The sequence below is a fragment of the Camelus bactrianus genome, chromosome X (genome assembly GCF_048773025.1).
Source record: "Camelus bactrianus isolate YW-2024 breed Bactrian camel chromosome X, ASM4877302v1, whole genome shotgun sequence".
In the NCBI taxonomy this organism is placed as follows: Eukaryota; Metazoa; Chordata; class Mammalia; order Artiodactyla; family Camelidae; genus Camelus; species Camelus bactrianus.
Window position 1 is genome coordinate 81,721,733 of NC_133575.1, and position 20,566 is coordinate 81,742,298.

Below are 20,566 nucleotides of genomic sequence, written 5' to 3' on the forward strand. Positions count from 1 at the left end.
ACTGTGCCCACCTCTGGATCATTCAATAAGGGTTTTCCCTATCATCACTTTGTCACTTTACTCTTTGACAATGAAACAGGATCTTAAGCATAACATCCATACAGATGTAGGGGGAACAGGGATAAAGGGGGTTTTCATACAAGTTTAGAAGTTTCTATAATTCTACTGCTTTTCTAAAGAAATCAGCTTGAATCCTCTAACTTTAAAGGATCAAAGCATCCCTAGATAATTCACTGTTAACCTAACAATATTCCAGCAGAATATGTTCCTAGGTTAATTAATGGTCTGCCAGCCAGAAAGGTCAATATTAAGAATGCAAAACATGAATATAACCCTAGAAAATGAGAAGCATAATTTACCAGAAATCTCTGGTGCTCATTTTTTGATATTTCAAATAATAATCACTTACCCTTGACCTATTTTTTCAAATCTTGTGTATTTTTTCTTTGGGTCACCAACACTCACAATGCTTCCTGAAGGGAAAGAGGGGAGAGAGAAAGAGAGAGAGATTTAAATTTATTGATTTCCTTCTATTTAATACTAATATTTAAGATGCCAGAGTCAATGATAAATAAAACATTAAAGCAATATCCTCATGTGATTTCTATAATTTATATGGATAATAATATATTTTATTAAAGTAACAAATAGTAATATATTAATTAAGCTAGTAGTAATAACCCAGGATGCTTATACTCAAAATTGATGATGCTTGGGAAACAAGAAGGACTGGTCATAAACCCAACACTTATAAAAAATTCCCATAAAAGGATACTGTAGATTAGGAGATAAAAACATCTCAGGACTTGCACACAGTATTTAACAGAATCACTGTCTTCTCTGAATTGGAGTGAAATTGAGTGCTACACTACATTCAAATTCTGCTGGACAAATCTCTCTTGAGCACTTACTCTGCACCCAGTACTTCACTAAGGGCGATGGGGGGTGGGGATGAGAATGGGTCTAATGAAGAACACAGTTTAATCATAAAGTAATGAGGCTTATTGTTCTAAAAAACACACATCCCTGAACCTAGGACTCCACTAGCACTTCAAAAATTTTTAACAGCCTTACTGAGCTCTGATTTCCATACAGTAAAGTTCACTCATTTAAAGTGTACAATTCAATTGCTATTAGCATTTTTTTAGAGTTGCACAAATTTACTAAATTTCACCATGATCTAATTTTAAAACACTTTTATCATCCCGCAAGAAATCCTCTACCTGTTACCAGTCACTCTCGATCCTCTCTTTGCTTCCCAACCCATCCTTAGGCAACCACTAATCTACTTTCTATTTCTATAGGTTGTTCCAAACATTGTGGAGTAAATCTATAAGCCACACAAGAAAACCATTAATTTATCATGTTTGGCTCTGGGAAAAAAATATTGGTTTTGTTATTTCAAAATATCAAATTCACTACTCAGAGGATCAATACTTCTCACCACTCAAAATAAATGTAAAAGAAGTAACATTGACTCTTCAATGCAATGCTCAAATAGGTACATAGAGGGAGAGTAGAGCTCAGTGGTAGAGTGTGTGCTTAGCATGCATGAGGTCCTGGGTTCAATCCCCAGGACTTCCATTACAAATAAATAAATAATAAACCTAACTACCTCCCCCTTCAAAAAATGTTTAAAAATAAATAAATACCCCTCCCCACAACACACACACACACACACACAAAATAGGTGCAGTTTTATTCTGTGCCAAAGCAGCATCATGCGAATAGGGGTTCAGTTCTCAAGTGGACTATGTTGAAGGGAATCATTCATTTCTATGCTTCTGGTCCTCCTTTCTTTCTGGAAGCAAACATCAGTATCATTACCTTTGAGTTCTATCTTACTAATGTGGCCCCTATTCAAAGAAGTGTAGAGTCAGTTAGTAAAACAAGAATTACACACATGAACTAATCAAGAGAAGGTCTATGGAGTCCATCTCCTAATTGTCACTCTTCTCCATTCCCTCCTCCTCATGCCCATGGCCACTGCCCTTGTTCAGGTCCTCAACATCTCTTGTCCAAACAATTGCACTAGTTATTTTTGTTGTTGTTGTTGTTTGGGCTATTCCAACAGCCTCCTAATCGGACTCAATTTTCAGCTTCTGTCCACTCGACTCCAAGCTCCACATCTCTGTTAGGATGCTCTAAGTGCAGACCTGACCATGTGATTCTCTGGTTCAGGAGCCCCTGAGGCTTCCTCAACACCTACAGGATAAAGCTCAAACTCCATGGCATGGAATGCAAGGCTCTTCATATCTGGCGCTTGTTTCATTCTCCAGCTCATCTTCCCTACTTCCCCACTAGAACGTTATGCTCTCACCCTAACAAATGCTCATGAGCAGATCCTGCTTAATGGTTTGGCTTCCTCTCTTAAAACTCCAGTCCCAACATCTGCCACCAATTCTTTATGCAAGTGGCACTGAGTAAGTTAAAGGGCCCAGGCATCTGCCTTCATATCTTCTTTACGTGCTATTCTCTCCCTGGAATGTCCTTCTTAAGTTTTCTTCCTGGCAAGTTCTTCATCATGCTTCAACTCAGCTTCAATTTTTGCCTCTTCTAGGAAGCCTTCCCTGATTTTTTGGAATAAAGTCAGCAATTTCCCTTCTCTGTACTACTATTATACTTTCTCTCTCTTTCTGCTTCTTCTTTTGCTTTTTTTTTAAATTGCTTTTGCTCTTGCTCTCCTCTCTACTTAATATACCATCTATCTATCTATATCTATGTATTTGACATCCTCTTATAGACTTTGTCTTAAGGATGGGAGCCATGTCATATTCATCTCTGTATTCTCAGTGCCTCCTCATATAGTGCTGGCTGTGGAATATATTGGTTCCTCAATAAATGTCTGTTGAATTAAACTCAAATAAAATTAGAGGTTTCATTTTATAAATGCCCCATATTGTAAGATAGGGGTTAAAGAATGTATTTTACTTGAGTTATAGCTAAAGAATACCATTAACTTAATGATTTCTGAGTTGCTATTTCAAATTTCAGATTGTCTCACGGATTTCTATATCACTGAGAACTATCCTCATTCAGGTCAGCTATTCATGGTTAAGGATCTGGACTTTTAATTTTTTATGAAATCATGATTTTAAAGCCACTTGAAACCATAGTTTTATTAAGCAGTTTAAAGTCTTCTAAGAAAGTTACAACACTATTAAGTTGCTGAGCAAACTCTTTTCTATAGGCTGAACAAAAGCAAACAAGTTTTTGAGTTATGACCAATTCCAATTGGCAGGGTTTAATTAATGAGGTTTCATGGTAGTAAATTATCCAACCTTTATTTCCATGGTATGCAGGATTAAAACAACAATAGCAACAACTGGAAATAAATCCTTCCTTGAGGATTACCAAAAGACAACCATTTTGGTGAGACCCTGCTTCTGAATTTAACTGCTATTCAAATAAAATGGCGTCCCCACGCCCATTACCGTTCACAGGGGAGTGCTGCCACCTACTGATGTTAGGCAAGTGAACAGGAGGCCTTGTTTACAATTCCAAGTTACAAAACAAGCTTTTAAAAGTCTTTCATCAGAGCCATTATCATTTGCTCTCATAAATTACACTAAAGAAAGGAAAAAAAATCATGACACAATAGGCATAAAGTGACAAAAATTAGCCACTCCAAATCAAAAGGGAAAACATGATAGCACTACCAGGACAACAGCCAAATTTCCTAGTAAGAAACAATTTCTTAATTTCCCAAATAAGAAAAAAAAAAACTATTCACTTTAAAGTACAAGGGTTTATGAAATCACTCAATACTAGTATTTGAAAATAGGGTTCATGATGTGGTTCAGTGGCAGAAAAGTTCATCAATGTATTCTCCTACATATTAAATAAACCAAGTGGAACTCCAACCATGAAATGATCCTCTCTTTGGCATAATGAAGGTTTTGATTTCTGAGAAAAAGCAAAATAATTATCTAAACTCATACCAGCTCTACTTGAGGGGGATTAGGAGAAAGAGTTTTGCGTGGGGAATGCTGGGGGAGGGGAGGGACAAGAGGAAGAGGTGATTGTGACGTCAAGGAGAGGGAGGCTGAAGACAAATTTCCTGCATTGCACAATTTTACTGACAGTCAGCGCCTTTTGAAAACGTTCACTAAAATGTAGGGGTTTCTTTATTTTCCAACAGATTCAGACCAGACCACAATGAACAAGCCAGACCCAGGCTATCTGTCTGTGTAAAGCTAAAAGATGATCTGTTCATTTCAGCCATTAATGATCCTACGGTCTGGCCCCCACAGGAAGAAGACTAGCTGAAGGTGAGGCCACCCGCCGCTCTTCCCCATGCTTATGGATGGGTCCACTCTGGTACGGGCTGTAGGCCATTCCTCTACTCCCTGTCTCCCTTTCCCCTCTCCTTTGCCTCTCAGCACAAGCTCCTTTACTCCCTCTCCAAGCTCCAACAGGAGACTTGATTCCAAGGCCCTCCTCAATGACTTGTGTACACGGACCATACATCTGGGATTATTGCTGGTTTCAAACATTATGTCCCAATGGAAGACCCAATGCCCCAATTTTGGTTTTCAAAATTATTTTATTTTTGTTATTTATTTATTTATTTATTGGAGGAGGAGTAATTAGGTTTATTTATGTATTTATTTTTAGAAGAGGTACTGGGGATCGAACCCAGGACCTCGTGCGTGCTAAGCATGTGCTCTAACCCTTGAGCAATATCCTCCCTTTCTCTATGCCCCAATTTTTTATATTGAAAAATATGTTTTCTCTCATTGCAGAAAAAATAACAATAGTTCTAAGCAACTATTTATTGTGCTAGATGTGTCTTACATACTTTACCTCATTTGGCTCTCACAAAATCCAAATTATATTAATACTATCATCTCCATTTTTCAGATGAAGAAACTAAATTTCAGAGGAGTTGAGTGACTTGCTTGAGGACACACAGCTAGTCTGGGTCTCTGACTCAGACTCAGTTATGATTTGCTTCAAAGTCTTTTGTATTACATTATCTTATTAAGGCTTTATACTCATGTATTAAAATAGTAGCTACCATTTACTGAGCACCTACTGTGTACCCAGTACTGTTGCTGGAGATTTTTACATGCATTATTCTCACTGAATTATCATAATGCTCTAAGGTTGGTACATTAGTATCATCCCTATTTTTCTTAATGAGGAAAAAGAGGTCCAGAAAAGTTAAATAACTTGCCCAAAGTGACACAGCTGGTAGCAATGGGCTTGAGATGTGAATCTGGGCCTTTCTGACTCCAATATCTGTCCTCTTAGTCATAGGTTGGGCTACATACAATCCATCCTACAGACAGAGTCCTGAAATGTAAATATGATCCTCATTCTCATTTGACAGATAAGAAACTGAGGTTCAGAGGGGTTAAATAACTTGCATAAGGTTACACAGCGAGTAAGTGACAGAGAGAGGGCAGACAGAAGGTGATGGTGGAGCAGAAGCAAGAAAGACTGACTTTGCAGACTTTGCAGTAAACCTGAGCCTGGATCTGCTTCATGAAAAGTATGCCTCCATTTCTCTGCAGGTGTGCCCTGCCGAGATCTGTAAGCACAAGGTAGTGTAGGTGGCACACAGGCTAAAGGGAAAAAGATTCTCCCTAGACCCAAGTATTCTCCAATAGAGGGGAAAAAAACCACTTAATCCTTAATTTAAAATGTAATCAAAGGTAGCTTTCCCTTCTTCATCATGTTGCTTGGTGTAGGGCAGAAGAAACAACAAATGATAAAGACCACAGCTCCAGGACCATCACAGTTTGCAAGCAAAGCAAGATCTTGGCCCCCCCCAAAATAATGCTTGTTTCTCTGTCAGTGAACTTAAGAAAGTTCACCATAATAAATCTACTGAGATTTGAAATGATTATCAAATAATCATTTTAATAAAGTGAGGCTTGTTAGATTTTTAAAATCTGATACAATCTCCTAGGTCATGTGAAGTAAAGGAACAAAAATTGAGGCAATTGTCTGAATACTCAAATGGAAATTATCCAGGTAATTCCAATTCCTTCCCTTTTACACAAACAGACAGTTGGCATATGCAGAAGCGAAGTGGGTAATGGAAATGGTATAGACTTCGAAGGCAAACAGATTTGAGCTCCAGCTCTGGCTCTGCCACTCATTAGTTTGGAGATCTGGTCACTTCAGCTTTTTGAGGCGCACTCTCACTGCTCTGTAAATTGAGGACGTGAAACTCCACCACAAGGGATTAGTGTGAAAATTAAACCTGCAGAGAAGGTGCTCAATAAATGGGAATTATTCCTGTCATTATTATAGCAAACAGTTGGTATGAGTACTAGAGGCATATTTCATTACGTGTAGTATAGTCAGTTGGCTAAAATCCCTCAATTCCAGTTCTGAGCGCTCACTGACAACAGCAACCTAAATCTTTGCTTTTCCAAACACCTCTGTCTCAGATTGTCTCAACATTAGCACTGCTGACATTTGTGGCTGAATAATTCTTTGTCACAGAGAAAGGAGGGAGGCTATCCTTTGCATTATGGTTTAGAAGCATCCTTAGCCTCTATCCACTAGATGCCAGTAGCATTCCCTGTGTTGTGACAATAAATGTGTCTCTAGACATTGCCAAATGTCCCCTGGAGGGCAGAATGGCCCTACGACCACCTCTGCAGAGTCCTCCCCGTGCCCTACAGCTTGCACGGCTCTCTTCCTTTTCTGAGTGCTTTTAGACGGACAGTTGCATGAAACAAGATGGCCTCCTATTCCCGAATTGTATCATACTATTAAATCTTATCTTCCAAATAAAATTATAAGTTTCTTAATGGCAGGGAATTGTTTCTCTACTGTTTCCTCCAAAGAGTCTGGCACAGAACAGACAAATAGAAACCCAGTAAAGATGTATTTCTTTGCTCATTTTTTTCACCCATTCAATCAACAAGCGTTTGTTAAGTGCCTTTGTACCAGGCACTTAATTGAGCTGAATGTATCGGAAAAGAAGACATACTCTCTGCCTGTAAAAAGCTCACAGTCTAGTGAAGGAGACAGACAAGTATGGGGTGATATTTGCTGTGATAAAGGCAGTAAAGAAGAAGCTCCCTTAACTCAGACTGGGAGAGACAAGGAGGGCTTTCCTGAGGAGGCATCTTTTGAGCTGAGTTTTGAAGGATGAGTAGGGGTTAATCAGACTGGAGGCACTAATTGCAATAACGAGCAATTTGTTAGATGCTTTTGTATCATGAGTTTAATGAATATGCCTCATAGACCTTTGACTCTTTTCAACAGAGAATTTATTTAGTTTTTTAAAATCTCTTTGACCCAGAAAGCTAACGGGAAGGGGAGTGTTTTGTAAAACAGAGTGGGTGTACACTAATGACACTGTGGGAAGGAGGCTGTGAGCATTTGCTGGCTCTGCCTCCCTGTCCACACAGCAATGTTCCTAAATTAAGAGAAAAGGCTATTTTATTGTGACTGTCCATTTTGAGGTTGAATTATCTATCATGACTGATCAGGTGGGGGCCCCTGGAGTATGATCATAAGATATTTTTCATCAGACTGTTTGATCCCGTTTGGGGGTATAATCTTAAAACTTACTACTTAGTTCATTTTGTGATGTTTTCTCCTTACTTGATTTTTTCAAGTGAAAATATTTGGTTTCTGTCAGATTAGGAATATGAGGGAGGGGATGCTCTGCAGTACATGGTGAGTCTCAAACTTTTTATCTTGTGACTTCAGGGAGCCTGGAGTTCATGCAAGCAGGGTTAAAATTTTAAACGTTCAATTCCCGCTCTAGGTGGCTTATGAAAAACCTTCCCATGAAATAAGTAATGATGGCAAAAAACTCACTTAGCTTCTCTAGGATCTCCTCATCTGTCATCTTGGATTTTTTCCTTTGCCGATCTGTGTTTCTGTACAAAGTACTGGAGTTGGCGTTCTCAGCAGAAGGTGGTGTGACTTCTTTATTTGGTGCTGCTGGTGAAGCAATGGACTCAACCACGGAACGAGTGTAGATCTTAGAGATAAAATATTTTGTTACACATTAAAGGCAAAAATAATGCTACAATGGATAAACTTACATTTGACACATCATAATCACCCAAAGTCCATAGCTGACAAATGGCTTGCACTTATTAATGTTGTACATTCTACGGGTTTGGAAAAATGGATAATCAGGTGCATCTGTCATTATGGTATCATACAGAATATCTTCTCTACCCTAAAAATCTTCTGTGCTCCACCTATTCATCCCTCCTTCCACCTGGCTCCTCAACCCTCAATGAATTTTTAAAGACAAGTGATTTCTCTTAAAAAAGAACTTTAAGTTGCTTCAAGTCTATGGTCCTTGAAAGCTCTCAGGAGCTAGTCTTTTGAGGTCCCCAAACATGCTGTGCTAATTGTGGTCTTGGTACCCCTGCTTAGGCAATTCTTCTTACCTGATTCACATGGATTTCATTCTCTATCTTAGCTTGTACAGCAGTTTTAAAATTTAGCCCTTATTTGTATACCATTTGGTATTATTCTCTAACTGTCATGTGCTCATCTTGTCTCCCCAAACCACAACCTCAACCAAATTTGTATCATATACTCTGGTTCTGGGAACACAGATGCTCAGTAGGTACTGGCTGATTAACTAGATTCTGACTTTGTGACTGTTCCAAAGGACAGCTTCGGAATCATGTGGAAATAGTCACTTGGGACTTACTGATTTTGTATGCTCGGGTCTTGGTGCAATAACTGGTGGGGGCTCATTCTCATCTTCTTCTTCTTCCTCTTCTTCATCTTCTTCTTCAGACACAGGAGGAGCCAAAGGAGGCTCTGATGCTGTTTTTGTACTCTTATGACAAAACAAAGTATAAAAACAAGGTATTAAATTTTCATCGCTTTTCTTCAAAATGAGAAAAGAGAGATAAAATATTTAAGCATGTAGGGATAGAAAGGAACCACATCTTTTACAAATGAGCAGAGCCACCTACAATTTGGTGGCCAGGACCTATCCGCATTCAGAGAGAAATTCAGGTAATAATGCAAGCGCCAGGAAACTTAAAAAATTCCTTTTATTGTCCACTGAGCTCAAAAACTGTGAACTTCATGTAACATTTTAAAGTTCAATGTTTTTAAAATCAATGAATATATTTTAAAAATCAAATTCATTGCTTTTAAGCCTTGCATTTGTACCAGACAGATCGTCAATTTGTTGACTGAAGTTTGCCAACCAGAAAAGGGCTATTTTTTGCCTAAAGATCAGAGCATGCTTATGGATGTGGCATTAATTCAGCTCTGCAAATACTCACTAAGTATAAGCAAGCCCATGAATGTTTCTTTCCTGTTCAGCTTCCTGGAAAGAAGCACTCAGAGAGTAACAGACTTGAAGGAATACTCATCTATGTAAGTAAGTACTCGATCTCAAGCAACAGGTAAATGGTGATTTGCCATGTTAAAAATTGCAATAACACCAAAAATAATGACAACAACCACAGTATCTAGGGTTGTTTCTTGACCATTCATGTTAATGAAGGAGTCAAATGGTACCAAAGCTAGATTTTGAAATAACGATGGCCATGGTTCTCAAAGTGTGGTCCCCAGATCGTCAGCAGCAGCAGCATCAAGGAACTTGTTAGAAATGCAAATTATTGGGCTCTATCCAGACCTATGAATCAGAAACCCTGGGGCTGGGACCCAGCAATCTTTGTTATAACAAGCCTTCCAGGTAATCCTGAAGCTTGCTCAAGTTTAAAAATCACTGAACTATGATAGAGGTCTGTGTATGTTGTTCAACATGACAGTCACTAGCCATACATGGCTATCCAACACTTCAAATGTGGCTAGTCTGAATTGAGTCATAAGTTGCAAGTGAAAAAATATCTACCAGATATTGAATACATAGTATGAAAAAAATTCTTTTTAATATGAAAAACATTATTTTAAGGAAATAGAAAATATTTCTTTAATGTTTTTTTAATTGAGTGTATGTTGATATAATATTTTTAATACGTTAGGTTAAAATATATCACTAAAATTAATGTCACCTATTTCTACTTTTCAAAATGAAAATTAGAAAATTTAAAGTTACGTATATGGCTTTTATTACATTTCTGTTGGACAACACTACTATAGATGGCTTTTGATTTTTTGGTGTGTGTGTATTTATTTACTTATTTGTTTGTTTTTTGCTTATGCCTTTGGGTACACTGGCTCAGGCTAATCCTAAAAAGAATTTTCATTCCTTGAGGACAAATTTCTCGAGGCAAACATAGATAGCCTAGTAAAGGACTATTACATTGAAGGACCTCAGTCTGTGATTCACAGTGGATTTTCTAGAATCGTGTATAAACCTATGGTGGTGTAATACATGTAACCATATATTTTATTGGAGCCAGAAAGATTTATGTACTGTGAGAAGACAACTTAGAATTAATAAACTTGAAAGAATATTTGATTGCCCTGATGTATATGCTGAGTGGTTTATAGATTAACAATTATATGCTTATGTGATAGTTTTTTTATTTATATACCTGTATTTATCCTTAATTTAGCCACAACAACTGGGCTTTTATATTGTGTTATGGCTGTGCAGATAGCAACAGATATTAATGACACTATGTTTCTAGATAAAAAATAAGTTTCTTTTTGTGAAAGACTAACTCTTCAGGGCATCTCAGTGGGCTCAGGGAGAAGGTGCCTTTGGATTACTGGTATTTGCTTTGATATTATTTTGTTGCAGAAACTTCTGCTCTATCTTATACCAGCTGGGATCCAGAATGCAACTAATCACTGTTCCTTGATAGAAGGGCAGGACCTGCACATAAACTGACTACTTTGTATATGGCAAACAATGCTATTTTAACCATTAGGCAATATGAACCATGCTTTATGTGGGCCTATGAAAACATCTGAAGTCAGAAATAAATCATCAGCTCCAAAATGCCACAAGTAAATGATAAAATCTAAGTCAATTAATGTCTAATTAAATGTCTATTAAGTATAATATATGTCAACTTAAATAGTCATTTAAATTTAGTATTTATAGAAATTTCATTATATTAAAAAACAAATTATGGGTTAGAATGCTCTATTTAGCAACAATTCTTGAGTACTCACAATGATTTCCAAGAAACTACACCTAACTGTAACTTAAATGATACTTATAATCAAATCATCTCAAAATCAATATTTTTAAAAATCATTGTAAAAGTTTATAGCAAAAATATAAAGGAGGGGTGTAGAGGCCCTTTAATATATTTGATGCATCACGTGGCCACCATAAGTGAGGGTGTATATGCAGCCTACCAGGATCTAAAAATGACCCTGTTGGCAAATATAATGGGCTAAGGTCTAAGCTTCTTAGCCCAAACCTTAGACTGGTACAAAGACCAATTGGCGCCTACAGGCCAAGCAGTAACCTTGCACATCTCAGGTCTTGCTATTTCACTAGAAAAGATCCACCTGCAAAATTTCATTGATTGTTTCTTAACATTCGTTACTATCCTCATTATTCTAATTCCATATGGGGGACATCCCACATCTCCAAGGATGGACAAAGGGACTATTCAAAATGTATTTAAATGTTTTCATCCTTTGAGGGTTTGTAGGGGAGGCAAAGACACATGTTTCTCTTTATCTGGGACCAACACTATGCTACCATGTTGGTTGGTTGATTGGGAAGAATGTGTGACCTTCAGTGGACCTTATGTTTTGGATGATGGTTGGGCCAGGGAGCATGAACTACCCAGTAATACACCAAAAAAAAAAAAAAAAAAAAGACCAGTCCTTGGTACTAAAAACTGAAGTTAGCATAATTTCCTTCCCCTGTGTATTTTTTCCACATATTTTTCCATCCCTGTGTAAATAGTACTGGGACTGGGCATACTTTCTTTTCCCTGTGTTAAACAATATCAAGATAGAGAATATTTTCCTGTTCTTATGTTAAACAATACTGAGAACAACCAGAAATAACTTAGCTTCTCAGTTTAAGAAATACTTGTTCTTGGAAGGTAAGACTGAACCAACTCAAGTACTTTATTTATTAAGCATGACAGCTTGTTCACCAAGACTCTCTTCAAAACCCTCACTTTGTTGTAGTCACCAATCCAAAGCTATTTTATCCTAAACACTGCACAATCCTAACTCATTCCTTCCCTTGCAAGACCTGCTTCAAAATTACACAGACCTGCTCTAAAACCCTATAAATATTCTTCCTTGATAAGACACTGCTAAGATTCTATCAAGGCAGTGCTCTTTCTTGCTACTGTAAGTATAATAAACTTAGCTTTCCTTGATTAACAGGTTTTTCTGGTGGTCTTTTTTGGGAGTCAAAGTTATAATGTTGCTACACTCTCCCTTCTAGGCTGAGGGTAATATGTCTGGTATGTCTAAACTTGTAAAAATATAGATAGACGGATATCAAGTAAGGAATTTGTTGTCTTATTGAAATTAAGTATTTTTGACACTCATTATGGCATACAGTTGGGAAAGGGAGGTTATTCTCAACCTGAGTTGGGTATTGGACTCGTTTATAATTCTAAATGGTTTAGCCTATCTCCCCAGAAAAATACAGGTAGACATATGATTTTATGTATAATTTCAAGGGTTCATAGACCTTCTGAAGCCCATTCATGGACTCCACATTGTAAACAATACTCTAGAGAATACACTAGCTAGAGAAACTACCTTAAGAAACTCTCCTTTCTTTGAGCTTAATTTTTTAAATTGATACACAGTTGATTTACAGTGTTGTGTTGGTTTCTGGTGTACAGCTTAATTTTTAAAGACTGAAGAAATAAAAAATAAGGACTTTGAAGACTTTAGATAATGCTAAATGTGGTCTGTGAGCCACTCCTCGTGCTTCTTTAAAACTCAGATTTCACGGTTCCATTCCAAATCTCAGAGAGTGGAGACCTGGAATCTGCATTTTAACAGACTCCCTGGGCAATTTTAATGCATACTGGATTTGTTTTAAAAACACTAATCTAGATAAACAAAATAAACCAGGACTGGAAATCAAAAGTGTAATCTGTCCAAAGGTACACCTGGGTTCTCTAGGCACAAATCATGGCAGATTCATATTATCACTGTTATCTTCCACTCAAAATACTACCTCAGGATTCCCAATGCATTACTTCACTCTCAATAGTACAATAAAAATACAAAAATTTAAAAGTAGCCTCAAACTGAAGAGTAGGTCCCTGAACAGTATTCAGCATCTAATAACAATAATATCAAAGAAGCTATCACGACTGAGCAGCAAAGCAGTAAAGCATATGATTATGGGAGGCATCGCTGAATTCAATATTAATTATATAGCCATTAGTTTAACACATTTAGAGAAAACAACATTGTTTTTATTTTGATTCCCACCCAGGCTACTAGAAGATGCCGAAACTTGTGAGCAATTTAGGCTATGTCTATAAGGGGTAATCAATCCATTACATCACATCCTGCAGATAGCTAGGTCTACTGGGAGCGTTTCTAATGCAAAACAAACAAACAAAAATTCCAAAACCCATGAGCAGTGGGAAGTGCAATCTCCTCCTAGAACCATGAGGAGAACACAAGGTGCAATTCCCCATTCCTTAAGTTACTGAGTCTCAGCAAAGTGATCCATCCTGACCTTAAGGGTCTAAATTCAGTTCATTCAATGAGTAGAAACCCAGCCTTAGGTAGTTTAATTAATCATCTCCATCTGGAAGTCCTGCCAGCCCTCCAAACCCAAACTTTCCAATAGGAAACTCAGCATCTTCTCACAGAAGCATGCATCTCCTGAAAAATAACACCCTCATCCTTTTGGCCACTCACATATCATTCAAAGCCCGCAGTCATCTTTGACCTCAACCTTTCCCCCAACATCCAATCAATAACCTAAACATCTCTGGAATTTGAATCTAATCTCCATCCCCACTGCTACTATCTCATGTAGGCCCTCATCACCTCTGGCCTTGGATGCTTGCAATATTTTCCCGGTCAGCCTCCCTTCATCAACTCTTCTCTTCTGTCCTTAATTCATTTTGGACATTTGCTGTCAGCTCATTCTTCTAAAGCATAAGCTTTAAGCATCTGCTCCACAAAACTTCAAGGGCTTCCCACTGTACACTTACACAAGCCAGATTCCATAGAGTACCATTGAAGGGCTTCTATGACTTGGCTCCAACTTAACTTTCAAGGCCTAACTCCTATAATGCCCTTTCCTGCATTTCAGTCTTCATTCAAACCCACACTCCCTTGCCCCATTGCTCTCTTAACTACCCTGCCCTTTATCATGCTTTTCCTTTGCCTAGAATGACCTTCTCTATCTTTGTAGATCCAAATCGCATTTGACCTTCAAGATCTAGTTCAAATTCCACCTTTTATATGAAGCATTTTTTGGAATCAACATTCAACAAATACATACCAAGTGCCTATTTTGTACTAGCTTAAGCCTTTGAAGACAAGGGCCTGTGTCCTTCTTCCTCCCCAGCTAAAAGTAATCTCCTTTCTCTGAATTCTCATAGCAAATGGACAGATTTTATGGTATATAACATATAGTACTGTGCTCCTTTATGTTCATACTTCTCTTCCCTTACCAGGCTGAGCTCCAATTTTCTGACTGAGCTCCAAAGAAGCACTTGATAAATATATGTTAAATAAGTGAATATCCACTTGTTTTATCTCCAAGCAGTGAGATCATCAGTTTTTTTCTGATCTGATGGAATATTTTGAACATTATGTAGAGTTAGTTTTAATTCTACAAGTAAAACCAAGCTTAAAAAAAGCCAATATTTTAAGAGATATATAAAATCAATACAAAGACTATCCTAGCAGGTTGGTGTTTAAAATAACTGAGCTCCCTAAAAAAACAGCAACTCTTTCTTTGCCAAGATACCTATCTAGTATTGCACAACAGTGACAGTAATTAAATCAAGGGCAGTAAGGTATGTGTTGATCACGGAAAGCTGGCATTTTTGTCTTTCCCACTTTGCTATTACCTCCCTTCATGTGCTGTTTTCAATGTGGCCCAGGAAGCTGTCATGGCAAAGCAGCGGCAGGAGGGAAAAGACCAGTGAGACTGGGAGGGCGACATTCTGCTCTGTTTTGAGAATTCTGAACAAGGCACAAGTATGGCAGCCTCATACAAGTCTCATGTGAGGAGTGAGTTTTTGTCTTTGTAGCCATCTAAAAATAGTAGCGAAAGTAGCTTACATGTAATAACCACATAGTATGTGCTAGGTGATGTCCGAAGTATATTATATGCCTTATCACATTCAATATGCACACAGGTTTTAGGAGGTAGGTACTGCTATTATTCCCAGTTAAGGCTGAGGAAAGAGAGGGTCACAGGAGCTGAGCCACGTTCCCAAAGTGCCTTAGCTTGGAAGTGGAGGAATAAGACTAAACACCTATGTCCAGAGCCTCTACTCCTTTTTAAAGTTTTATGTTAATGGTGGTAAAACACACATAACATAAAATGTATCACCTTAACCATTTTTAAGTGTACAGTCCAGGAGTGTTAAGTTTATTCAGGTTGTTGTGCAACCAATCACTGCTGTCTATCTCCGGAATTCTTTTCATTTTGCAAAACTGAAACTCTATACCCATTACACAACAACACTCCATTTCCACCTCACCCAGCAACCACTTTCTGTCTTTATGATTTTGACTCCTCTAGGTACCTCATAAAAGTAGAATCATATAGTATTTGTCTTTTTGTGACTGGTTTATCTCACTTAGCATAATGTCCTTGAGGGTCATCCATGTAGCATGTGTCAGGATTTCCTTCCTTTCTAAGACTAACATTCCAGTGTATTGGTATATTACTTTTGTTTATCCATTCAACTGTGGATGGACACTTGGGTTGCTTCCACCTTCTGGTTATTATGAATAATGCTGCTATGACTATGGGTGTACAAATATCTGTTTGAGACCCTTCTCCTAATTCCTCTGGGTATATATCTAGAAATGGAACTGCTGGATCATGTGGTAATTCTCTTCAAAATTTTTGACGACCTGCCATACTATTTCAGAACCTTTAGTCTTTACCAGTAATGATTTACTGCTATCACATTGACTGCCCAGGGTGACCACCAAGTAGGTTAGCATGTTTGTCCCCTATAAAAGGAAGACTCAACTTGATTGTCCATGACTTTGAATAAGCAGTTAGGAAAATTTCACTAATGGTAATTATTTCACTCCTAAGGAAGCAAATGGGGCAGGAAATAATTTCTATCAGGATATCAAAATGAAAATCATACAAAGGGAAGCCTTGTCTAAGATCATTTTCTGTGTGGGGTACTCTTTCAGATACTAAAGTACTTCCTAGGCCTTGGAGCTTGGTTACTGATTTTCTGGTCATATCTCTGATAAAACTATCTACATGACTTTGGGCAAAGTCGCCTCCCTCACTGCATCTCAGTTTGCTGCAGCAGGTGACAGCAAAAGGTGTAATGGTATGACCTTAGACAAGTTATTTCACCTCTCTGAACCTCATCTGTAAAATGGAGACAATGATAAGACTTACCTAACTAGGTTGTAGGAAAGGTTAGTGAATATAAAGAATTATTAGCCCAATGCCTGGCACATTTGTTCAGTAAAGAGAAGTTTCTATCATTATGTTTATTATTTTCAAGATTCTACATGTAAAAGAAATAGAAACACTTGTCTTTGTAAAAACTTATCTATGAATTTTCATAGTAGCTTTATTTAAAAGCCAAAAACTGTAAATAGTCTAGAAACCCTTCAGTGGGTAAATTATTAAACAAACAGGTATATATCCATACCATGGAATAGTACTTAGTGATAAAAAGGAACAAACTTCTGATACATACAACTTGGACGAATCGTAATAGCATCAGCTGAGTGAAAAGCCAATCCAAAAGGTCATATACTATATTATTTCATTTACATGAAATGTCCAGAAGGATAAACCTATAAAACCAAATTATTGATAGCCTAGGGCTAGGGTGGGGTGGATGGGGGTTAACTATAGGCAGACATGGGAGACCCTACTGGGATGGTCAAAGTGTTCTAAAACTGGATTGTGGTGATGGTAACACAAGTATATAAATTTACTAAAACTCATCAAATCGTACACTTAAAAAATGGGTGAATTTCATGTACCTAAATTATACCTTTAAAAGTATTTTTAAAAGATTCTATGTGTATCTAAAAACTAGATCTACACAATTATACTCTGTTGGACCACTAGAAACACTAGTCACACAAAACTGTTTTCAATTTTTCACTTACCGAAGGATGGGCTGCTATGTATCCATGTGCACTTTTGTCTGAAAAGTGAAGATAAAGATATTACAAAAAGATTGCCTCATTTAGAGACCATGCTTAAAAAAATTGCATGTGTTTGATCAGAAGGACATTTTCCAATTCAGTATTAAATAGATACTATGACAAATGACATAGTTTTTCTTAAAATAGCTCACACTCTTACATCATTGCCATATTCTCACCACCCCATCTTATAGATCTTAATGAAGGCCTCCAGTGAATCTCATCTATACTGGGGAATGTTGAGGTTACTATTCCTGATTGGTATGATTCTACACATTTATATCCAGAACTTCTCCCCGACTGCCTCCTTCCCTCTCCCCCTCTGTCACTCCTTTCCCTCTTCCCTTCTACCATTCCTTCCTTTTTCCTTCTCTTCCTCCCCTCCCCCTCTTATGCTATTAGTCTCAACACTAGAGCATCAAGAATATATGGTGAATTTCAGAATAAGCAATAACTCAGACACTGTTGAGTTCTAACATAGTTTTCAGGATTTCACCTTTGTAAACTGAGAGAATTTGACACATAAAAATAAAAGGGTTAAAAAAGCAGTGGCAATATGGAATAAAGAATAAATTTTGAAAATCTGCTTCTAGTAAAACCAATGTCAAGAGGTGGGGACTCTTTATAGCTGGGGCACTAATGATAGTATTATCTTCTTTCTTTAAATGTAAAACAACAAATTGTTTTAGAGAGGCGACCCAGATCATCTTTTTCAAATTGCAAAAATTTTGTCTGGTGTGTTTTTTTCAGGTGCTTATAGTGGAAATTTGAACATCAAAGCTTCAAACAAAGGCTGGGTCTACATGCTAGCAAATGAAATCGAGATTTGGCAGGAACATGGCCATTTCTGTCTCTTATAAATACCAGGACATGATTTCTTTTTTTTAAGTCTGATTTTGAGATCTGATCAAAATAACCTAGCAACCACAAAATTTGTGCTGTGTCATCATGGGGCAATTCAGTGACTCTAAGGCAATATAATAAATTTCAAGAGAACATGGTTTGATCCAGACATCTCTTACTTCATGAACACATTACAAGGCCTGATCCTAAGTGACTGAGTGTCTTCACACCAGTGAAGAGACAAAACAACAATTGTGACTGCTGATTCAAACTGAAAACTACTGCTTCACTGAACAATTTCCTTATTTGAGTTCTAAGATCACCCAAGTGCTATAAATCTCCTAAGATCAACTTCAACTTCCAACTCATTTTTTGGCTGACTTTATGTTAAAGTCATTCAGAGAAGGGACCAGAATTGACTTCAAATGCCCTACAGACATTCTGTTCCAATCCTGAGGTTCTGAGATTAGAATGACGACTTCACTTTTTGATATCCTAGATTTACTCTTACCTCCTGATGTAAAGCTCATGTATTTCTGGTTGTTGACGGTTTCTTTGGAATCATAGAATTTGAGAACATCTAGAACAGCCTGTGGGTTCTTCTTCTGCTCCAGCTTTGTGATGTTGGAGGTTTGGAGTAATCGTGCCCACTGCTCAGGAATTCCCTGTGGACAACCAAAGGGAAAGAATGGCACCTCAGAACATTCAGCAGCTCCATTTTCACGTTCCAGTAAAGTTCTTCACCAAGAAGCCCATGCTACCTGTAGGATTACACTTGGGAAACTGAAGTTACACTCTAGATTTAAAGTTAGTAACTTAATAATGCAATCATTCTCTTCTCTAATTAAAACACATAGGTAAAACTAGGATCCAACTTAAAAAGGGTGGGTGGGAGTATGACTGTGATAGAAAAAAAAAGCGCATGAAAATCACCTCCATATTAACTCTGCTCATCCATGAAATGATGTTTACGGCTTAGCTTATTTTTTCTGGTGACTCAGGGCAGACATAGCAAGACTTCTCTAAATTTGTGCACAGCATAGTATAGTGCAGATCAATAGATTTTACATGACTGGAATCACATAAGCTGTTTCTGGGCATGTTGAAATTAGAGTATCTTTTAGAATACAAGGAAATCCTCACCCTTGGTCAGTTCATACTTTGTGATTATCAAATGTAATTTGGGGTGGGGTCTAGAACTTTTAATGTAAAGGGGGATTGAGAGGAGACAAAAATAGAATTGTGGAGGAGGAATAACCACTGTGATGCTAAATAGTAACATTAATGCTGCTTTGGGTGTTTTCCCTGCAGCTGTCTCCTCTTCTCCCTCCGTCCTCTCCTCCCTGCTTCATTCATTGGCCACATAGAACCTGGGGACTGTGACAACCATGCCAAAGCCTTATGAGAATTTACAATAATAAGAAGCATTTAGAGGAGAGAGGAGGGAGTATTTGGCAATCGAACCCAGGAGAATTGCAAAAATTACACAGAGAGGTTAGTTTTGCATTGAGCATTCAGCATTCTTTCCTACGTGTTCGGCCTCCAGATGTCCCCATTTCATAATTATCCAACCTCCAAGAACAACTTGGAGCGAGAAACAGACACACTATTCCTGCAGTGCATCTAGACACAATTTCTGTGGCTTTGTCCTATGAAGTCTCGGCAAAACAATGTGTGACGTGGGCCTCCAGAGTTTGGGAATGACAACAAAAAAGTGAGATAAGCCAAGCAACAACTCTACTGCACACACATGAACCTGCTGCTGCAGTGCTATGACATCTCAAAGAAGCACTTTGATGCAAGCTTCTTTTGGGCCTGTGACGCACCTCTGGGAGCTTCCCTGGGCACATCTGTGAGCCATAGAGATCTGGCTGTAATGGACGTAAATAAAGAAAGAAAAGAAAGTTAAAACAGAATGTGGGACAACTTAGAAGGTGGGAGGAGATGAAACCAATGGGTCTGAATGGGGAGGGGGTAATCCCTTTTAAAGTGGGGCGGTTATGAAAATAGGGAGGTATTAACTAAATCGGGGTCAGGACAGGCTACAGGACAACAGATTTAAGAAAACAGAGAAAACGACAATGTTCCAAAGTTTGGATGCTTAGTTCCACTTTTGGTCAGATGCTTCCTCCATAAATATGCAGTAATAAGAATTACCATTCAATGACTGCAGAAGTTACTAGAAGGCAGAAACATGATTTTGGAGGGAAGAAGGATGGCATCGTGAAAAGCTTCAGCAATCACTTGTAAGTTGTTTTTACAACTGGGTGATCACAGCTAGCCAATGGCCATGTGACGAACTTACAAATTTCAGTTCCCAATTCTGGTGAACCATTTTCAATTCCCCATTGGAAGTGTCTGTATGGCTAAAATTCAAAGAATAGTTATATGGTAATGCTGAATTTTAACCTTTTGTCCTCATTAAGATGATTCTGTACTTTGGAGCTTAAGTCATGGCTGCCTTAGAGAAAACTAGATTAAGGATTTCCCACACAGCCAGACTCTATGTTTGAATTTCTTAGGC

General features: G+C 37.9%; 1 protein-coding gene across 13 annotated transcripts in view; it reads right to left on the minus strand.

The window, feature by feature from the left end:
- Positions 1-20,566, minus strand: part of PAK3 (p21 (RAC1) activated kinase 3) — a 240,498-nt gene that overhangs the window by 45,991 nt on the left and 173,941 nt on the right. For all 13 annotated transcript variants that reach the window (XM_045523142.2, XM_045523137.2, XM_074359933.1 and 10 more), the window contains 5 exons: positions 18,554-18,707; positions 17,161-17,198; positions 8,648-8,779; positions 7,792-7,957; positions 410-473 (listed from right to left, as the gene is read on the minus strand). In XM_045523142.2, coding sequence (XP_045379098.1) covers positions 410-473; positions 7,792-7,957; positions 8,648-8,779; positions 17,161-17,198; positions 18,554-18,707 — 554 coding nt within the window. The remainder of the gene's footprint in view (positions 1-409; positions 474-7,791; positions 7,958-8,647; positions 8,780-17,160; positions 17,199-18,553; positions 18,708-20,566) is intronic.